Here is a 7837-nt window from a genome sequence, read left to right as displayed (position 1 = left end):
TTTCAAGATTGTCCATTATGTGTTCCATATCTATACCATGAGATCAGTCACAGAGCAGTAATGAAACAGGGCAGCCTCTCTACATAGAGACCAATAATAGCACAGTCCCTTTCCTTAGAGATCAATCAGAGCTCAGGAACACCTTTATTACCATTAGACAAATTACAACATAACCCCATGTGGTGGGAATCAAAGATTATATTGACCAAGCAAGCATGACCCAATATACACTGTGGAACTACCCTCTGGGCAAAATACATGAGTTCAACATCCAGTTAGGACTGATATTGGGTTGAGTTGTTGATTAAAATGCATTCTATAAATCAAGTTGTCTTGAATGTCAGTTAGGTTCATATTACATTGCAGTACAGATATACACTATATAGATTACAGTTTTTTTTTTAAACCAATCATAATAATCTATATTGAATCAATATTGTTGGTCTTGAAACATGACGTGGAATCAATGTCGGTTTGCCCAGCTGGTATATAATTGAACTCTCTTCATACAGTTTGTCCTTCAAAAGGTGTCCCTTCATTCATCACAAGCTCTGTGTTTCCTTAGGGCACACAACTGGTATTGCCAATGATCTGTCTCTCTACTTGCAGAGTGTCTTAATTCAGTCTGACTGGTATTGTGACACATACCTAGTCAGCTCACTCTTTCAGCAGCAATGCTCACACAATCATCTGCAGTGATATTTACGAACAACTTGAACCGCCAGGTAAGTTGTCAAAGTTACCCCACTGACCTCTGGCTACTCCTGACACTGTCTTTCAGGAAGACACCGGCTGATCTGAGCTACATTTTACCAGCTCACTCCCAATGCATGTTTAACATAATGTTTTGTTTTACAATCAGTAAATAATTATTTGATATACTTTAATTCTTTAGACGCTGGTATGATTCCTGCTGGTAAATTAAAAAAAATATCTAGTATGACCAATATTCAGAAGAATTTTGTTGTATGTTTGTTTTGGTTAGTAACACATTTTGTTAAAATTTTACCAGAATTTAAAGAAATTTTACATTTCTAAAGATGTATTTCAAATGTATATTTCACCCTAGGTCTGAACACAAAGAAATATGAGGTATAAACGTCTTCCCCTTTGATTTGTGTGAATACTTATCTCTTCACATACTTATACATAATTAAGTAATTACCACTCTTTCAGAAATGATAATGTTTTGAGAAGATGATATAGTTAACAAATGTTCTAAATGTAATACACATACTCACATTCATTCTTGGAGATATAAACCCTTGCCTTGCTAAAGAACAGTAAATTAGGTCCCATAGAATCACAAATCTTAAACACATTTATATAACAAACTCCTCAAGTTTTAATTGTATTTCTCTCATGTATTAGTATTAGTTTATAACAAATCAAAGATGTTTTCATTACATAGGTACATACAACGAGCTCCATAACGTTTGGGACGAAAGCAGACTGCACACCAGACGTAGACATGCTCATATTCCTTAAGTATTCATAAGTATTAAGTTAGGTAATGGCATATAGGATGTGTTGTTCAATTTATGGCTGTTATATCTGTTACAGCCTTCAGGAATATAGCTTCATAGCACTTCATTTTATTTTATGCCTTTACTTACCTTTACGTACCTTTTTGAATATCAAGTGGAGTACTTTACAAAGTGGGGAACTTGATACTATTTTGTTAAATGAATAACCTACCACTTGCACTGCAGAATACGATTTACACTATTGAATAGATCGATGTGTACTTTTCATTATAAGACTGCGTTTCTGTCTGGACCACTGTCATCAAGTATAACTTTATTGACAATAAAGGCAATACAGTTATGTTTGGCGGTATGGCTCTGTTCTGGAGCTCTCCCGCCAACCACGCAGCCCGCGTGGATAAGGACGGGAGGCCAGCAGCCAAACCCCCCTAGAGGTGTACACACAGAACAGGTCCAGCAGCAAAGCAGTTTTTAGCACATATGGATGGAGCAATGCAATTTCTTAATGCATAGGGATGGAGCAATACAAATTCTTAACACATAGGAATGGAGAATGCAAATTCTTGACGCATGGGGATGGAGCTGGGGTGGTGGAGGGGATTTACGAAGCAACGTGCAGCGCTTGCATGCAGGAGGAGCAGCCAAATGAGTAGAGGGAGGATGTTTAAGTAGACCGCCCTGTTAGTGAATGTACTGTGATAGGCGAACATCACTCAGCTGAGCCATCAGCTGATTCGGCCGGAGCGCTTGACTCTACGCGATGCTCCATTTCTGTCAGGACCACTGTCATCAAGTAGAACTTTATTGACAATAAAGGCAATACAGTTATGTTTGGCGGTATGGCTCTGTTCTGGAGCTCTCCAGCCAACCACGCAGCCCGCGTGGATAAGGACGGGAGGCCAGCAGCCAAACCCCAAAACAACCATATGCCGATATGCTATTAATAAGTGTCTCCGGCTGATGTGATGACTATGTGTACGACCGCCTGGAGGAAGCCCTTCGTCCAGTCGAGCCTTTCGGCTTGAGGCCGTCTATTTTTTTACGTGGATCAGTGGTTATGTGTACCAACAGCATATTGGACGTTCCCCTGAGGCCAATACTTTGATGTATTATTAATTAATAACCCAAAGGAACATAGTATGTGTGGTATGATATTAGGCTATGTGTACTGACAGCTTGTCGGTATTTCCCCTCGAGCGCCGCGATTTGAACTAACCGGGGGAAATATATTACCGACTACGTCAGTGTAAATGAATCCTCACTCGTTGCATAGGCCTACCGGAGGAGCCAGTAGTAGCAGCAGCAGGAACGCTGTGGCAGTGACGCAGCAGCGTAGGAGCCGTAGCGCAGCAGCAGTAAGAGGAGTGATGTGGAGCACATGTTCAATGATGACATGATGACTATGTGTACGACCACCTGGAGGAAGCCCTTCGTCCAGTCGAGCCTTTCGGCTTGAGGCCGTCAAAAAATTTTTTTTGTGGATCAGTGGTTATGTGTACCAACAGCATGTTGGACGTTCCCCTGAAGCCAATACTTAGATGTGTTATTAATTAATAAACCAGGGGAACATGCTACGTGAGATATGCTAGTAATATTAGGCTATGTGTACCGACAGCTTGTCGGTATTTCCCCCGAGCGCCGCGATTTAATGAACCGGGGGAAATATGCTACTACCTGCATCAGTGTAAATGAATTCTCACTCGTTGCCGGACTTACGAAACATTTATTATTAGACGTATGACGAAACTGAATGCTTTACTCTATGCAGCTGAGCTCATAGCTTTTTGAACTGAAATTATTTCGTCCACGCCCGGACGAATATAACGTTCGTAAGCATCAGAAGACCAGCGCCCCATGGCTTTCAGAGTGGAGACTGGGGCGAGCGTAGCAGCTGTCGTCGATGCCCCGATGCGGAAGGAGTGGGCGGTGTATAGCTCCGGAGAGAGATCGCAGGATTGGCAAACTAGCCGAAGGCGGGCAGCAAACTGTGATCTCGTCATGGCATTCCCTTTGTCGGTGGCGAAGAGAGGCTCGTCCGGGCTCGCGTGGGTACGCCACCGCAGGTACCGTGCCATGGAAGAGAAGGGACAAAAAACAGTGCCAGTTTGCGCAATAATGATGGGAGTTCCTTTAGCATTTTTGTCGGTTTTTGAGCGTTTGAGGTGAATAATAAAATACTGTGAACCAAAAGATAAATTTGAGTATGTGAGATCGATGGACGGGTCGAAATTCTCAGTGCGAGTGGTATATTCCCCACATCTAAGAAAGCCGTAAAAGGCAGTCAGAAATACCGCCTCTAAAAGTGAATCTGTGTAAGGATTAAAACACCCTTGTCTTAAGTGCGATACCAGTTTGTGAGTTAGTGAGATAGTGAGGGGGAGACGTTTGTCTATGCTTTCAGGGCTTCTTTTCATCAAGCCATTGAAGAGCAGACGAAGGGATGGATCCCCGAGCAGGCTACCAACCGAGGGATCCATACATCTTAAATGGAATTGGATTCCTGCTACGAGTGTCTTGATGGAGGAAGGCTGCATTTTTCTAGATTCAAAACAGTGAACTACGAAGGCGCAGACGATTGATATATTGATGGGCGAAACGGCTACTGAAAATGCGGCGCAGAAGGAGGAGAAGTGATACCATGCCGAATCGTACATTTTTAATGTAGATTTGGCCAATCCTGATCTCATGTAGTGGGAGGCGGAAGACAGATATGTTTGCAGGGAGGCATTTAGTCTAGCACCGTTTGGTTGAAGGTTGGGCATGGCAGGCTGGAAGGTGCGGCGTCTGGACACAGGGTTCGGAACTCCTGGAATTTAAATCGGGACAAGGAGTCAGCAATTCGATTATTGAGGCCTGGTATGTGAACGGCGCGGAGCGTGAAATTATTCGTGACGCAGATCCAAGTGAGGCGTCTAACTAACCTATTGATGAGAGGGACGAATGAACGCCCTTTGTTAATTATCTTCACCGTTGCCTCATTATCGCAATAGGCTAAAATTTGTTTCCTTGGCCAGAGGCTTCCCCAAGTGATACATGCGACGACTATGGGGTATAATTCGAGCAGTGCTGTAGAGTGGGCATTTAAAGTCATTGACTGCAGCTCTTTAGGCCATGCGTCTGCGAACCACTGATTATTGAAGAAACCCCCGAAACCGATTGAAGGTGCTGCGTCGGTAAAAAACTTAAGGGTGGCTGATGTTTCTACCTGGTCATTATGGAAGAACGAGATACCGTTCCAGTTGTCGCATAGCCTAGACCAAAATCGCAGGTCGGATCTGCAACCTGCGTCCAAGGTGATATTATCGTGCAAGTTATTTGCGGTTTTTGAAAGGTCGAGGAGTCTGGAGATAAAGGAACGTCCCTGAGGGATTATTCGCGTTGCGAAATTAAAATGCCCGAGTAATGAGAGCAACTCCTTTTTTGAAAGAGATTCCGCGTCCGCCGCAGATTTAATAGCTTCGCGAATGCAGACCAATTTTTCCAATGGCAGGGAAGCCTGCATGAGGTCACTATCCAGGATAATGCCCAAAAACTCGATGGTTTTAGCGGGGCCTTTAGTTTTCTCCTCCGATAGGGGAACGCCCAGTTCCTTAAATGTGTTTTTTAAAGCTGTAATGCAGCGATCTGGCTGGGAATGGGGGAAATCTACTACTAGGAAATCGTCTAGTAGGTGTAAAACGAAAGGTAGTTTACAGTTGTTTAAAAGTATCCAGCAAAGTGCTTCTGATAATGTATCGAATATTCGAGGGCTGCTGCGACAACCAAAGGTGAGCCTGACCGCGAAATACATTTTTTGACGCCACATTACGCCGAATAAATGCCACTGAGAAGGATGAAGAGGCATGATTTTAAAAGCGTCCGTTATGTCGGCTTTACCGAGCCAGGCGCCTTTACCGGCTTTTTTTATGAATTCGATAGCGTGATCTACTGTGGCGTAGTATAGTGAAAATTGTTGCGATGGAATGAGACTATTAATAGAAAGGATGTCATTGTTGTGAGGGGCCGATAAGTCCATTATTAAGCGTTTCTTCCCGGAGTATTTACGCGTGGCCACGCCTATGGGATTAATACGAAAAAGCGGAAATGGCGAGTTATCGAATGGACCGATCATGTAGCCTTTTTCGGACTCTCGTGAGAGCAGTTCGTCTACTATTCCTGGTTCCTGTAGAGCAGACCGAAGGTTAGGGCAAACATAGGACGCTTTAGGGAGAAAGGATAAACCAGCATAAAACCCGTGAATCAACCCGGTTATCAAATAATTGACAAAACAACGGTTGGGATGATGCTTCAGAGCTTTGCCCAGCTCTGGAATGTTGACAGGCGTGGATGGTTTTAATGTTTTTTCTTGTTTACAAGGCGCATTCGCCTGGGGCACACAGACCTGGGATGCCCGTCTCCGCAGTAGCTGCAAGCATGTATGAATTTACAGTTACGAAATGCGCAGAAATTTTCATTGAATTTATAGCACAGCGGGGTTTGAAGGGCGGTCTTCACCTTGATTTCCCCGCTTCCTTCGTGTTTTGTTTTATTTTGGACCGCGGGTTGGAACAGTGACGCCGCCTTGGGGCAGAAGCTGGTGGTGTGGGTAAATGAATCGCACACCGTACAGGAGAGGGGGCGATGTCCCGTGAAATGCCTACTAATTAAGGCCAAATCGACCACGGACCATTCAAGCCTCTGGTTAAAACGCTGAATGTACATAGCCGCTTTAGCGGAAAAGGACTTATGATATTCATAAAACAAGGTCCCCCCGTACGACATGGCTAAATCAGAAATAATAGACAGGTAAGTGTCCAGTTCCTTCCTGCGTTCGGGATTGATTTCGCATATTGTGTCTCTGTAAACTCCAAATGCTGTATTAAATTCGGCCATAGTCAGACTTTTGGCAAGCCTTATCTTTAAGCAGCACTGAAACGTCCCCGCAGTCTATTATGCGATTGTCACTGGTCTCCGAGCACAGCAATATTTTTGCTAAGTTGATGTTATTACCTGCCAGGATGGAAGCTCGCAGCTGGGGAGAAATGGCAGCCGCTGGAGGAATGAAGGGCACCCCAGCCGGGGCCGCGGGGACTGCAGTTGCCAGCGTCCTCCGCGGTGCCATGACGGTAGGAGGTGGCGCGTAGCTGACGTCATCGACGGCGGACGGGGAGATGTCGGGTCTGTTGTTCCCTTGGAAGTAGGTAGCGGAGCGGGGATCTGAGGTAGAAGAGGGAGCTTCTAGTGCTTGGATACGGACGTCCATCTGGGAGAGGGAAGATTGGATGTTGTGCAAGGCGGCCAGGACTGGGTCTTCGTTTTGCTTATTTGGATTGGGCGGCTGTTGTGTTCTTGCCCTTTTGGCGGGGGCGGTGGCTGTGGCAGGGAACTCGGGGGCGCGGGTGCAGTTTTTGCGTTTTGCTGTAGCTTTCCTGGGGGCGGATGGTGCGGCTGCGGGGCCTTCTGCGGCTGTGGCCGTATCCAGATCGGGAACCTTCTCGATCAGGAAACTGAAGAGTTCTTTGTGGCTGGCTCCGAGGGGAGGGTGCAGTCCACGTCGGAATAGGGCTTCCAGGATTTTCTCCACCGGCCAATTAGAAGCGCTTCGGTTGGAGGGGCTGTGGGTTGCCAGGCGGGAGCTCCTACGGACGGAAGTGGAGTTTTCGTCCTGGACATGTCTGGTTGTGTCGTCTGGTTGCGGTTGCGTCTCTACGGCATCGTCCTCTGTCCAGAGATGTTCATCTTGGTCGGCGGTGGACATCGTATATTTAAGCCAGGTAAGAATGACGGGTATTGATATTACTGTCAATAGTCGCATCTCCGGGTTGGTGTCGTATTGTTGAGCTAGCTACGTGCAGCGCTTGCATGCAGGAGGAGCAGCCTATTGAGTAGAGGGAGGCTGTTTAAGTAGACCTCCCTGTTAGTGAATGTACTGTGATAGGCAAACATCACTCAGCTGAGCCATCAGCTGATTCGGCCGGAGAGCTTGACTCTCGTGACCTGCCAGAACTACGCGATGCTCCATTAGTGGTTTTCACAAAGACAAAAGTGGTTCAATTGTTTATTACATAGTTAAGCTTTAATAAGCAGCATAAATCAGCAGTATCTTTTGTCACCATCGCAGTGGCAGTTCAGCCCACTTCAAATTTCTCAGTCTGTGAATCCGTGTTTGGATAATTTTGTTTTTTGCCTTTATGGCCTTAATAAACAATGCAAATCCTGTTTTAATGATTGTTTGAGCATGTCTTAATAAAACCACTCTAACATATACAACTCATTGGTAGGCATATTTTGAGACATTCTTTTTATAGGCCATTTTATATAGTACATTTTAAGCTTATCATTTAATCGTGATTAGCCGATTAATGGGCATC

At 45.0% G+C, this 7837-nt stretch overlaps 1 protein-coding gene across 1 annotated transcript; it reads right to left on the bottom strand.

Moving 5' to 3' along the window:
* Window positions 1-2246: 2246 nt before the first annotated feature.
* LOC135263760 (uncharacterized) lies at window positions 2247-7477 on the bottom strand. The gene is made up of 2 exons (XM_064352119.1): window positions 2866-7477; window positions 2247-2798 (listed from the first exon to the last, which is right to left on the bottom strand). Exon 1 carries the CDS (start codon window positions 7279-7281, stop codon window positions 6346-6348), a length of 936 nt encoding a protein of 311 aa, XP_064208189.1. The 5' UTR covers window positions 7282-7477; the 3' UTR covers window positions 2247-2798; window positions 2866-6345.
* Between the last annotated feature and the right edge of the window lie 360 nt (window positions 7478-7837).

This window comes from Anguilla rostrata, chromosome 9, assembly GCF_018555375.3.
Source record: "Anguilla rostrata isolate EN2019 chromosome 9, ASM1855537v3, whole genome shotgun sequence".
Lineage (NCBI taxonomy): Eukaryota > Metazoa > Chordata > Actinopteri > Anguilliformes > Anguillidae > Anguilla > Anguilla rostrata.
The sequence above is the reverse complement of the archived record's forward strand: the minus strand, read 5'-3'. Positions and strand labels throughout refer to the sequence as shown.

Excerpts from the sequence above, each read along its gene's own strand:
- LOC135263760 (XM_064352119.1), bottom strand. The coding sequence starts at position 7,281 with ATGCGACTATTGACAGTAATATCAATACCCGTCATTCTTACCTGGCTT.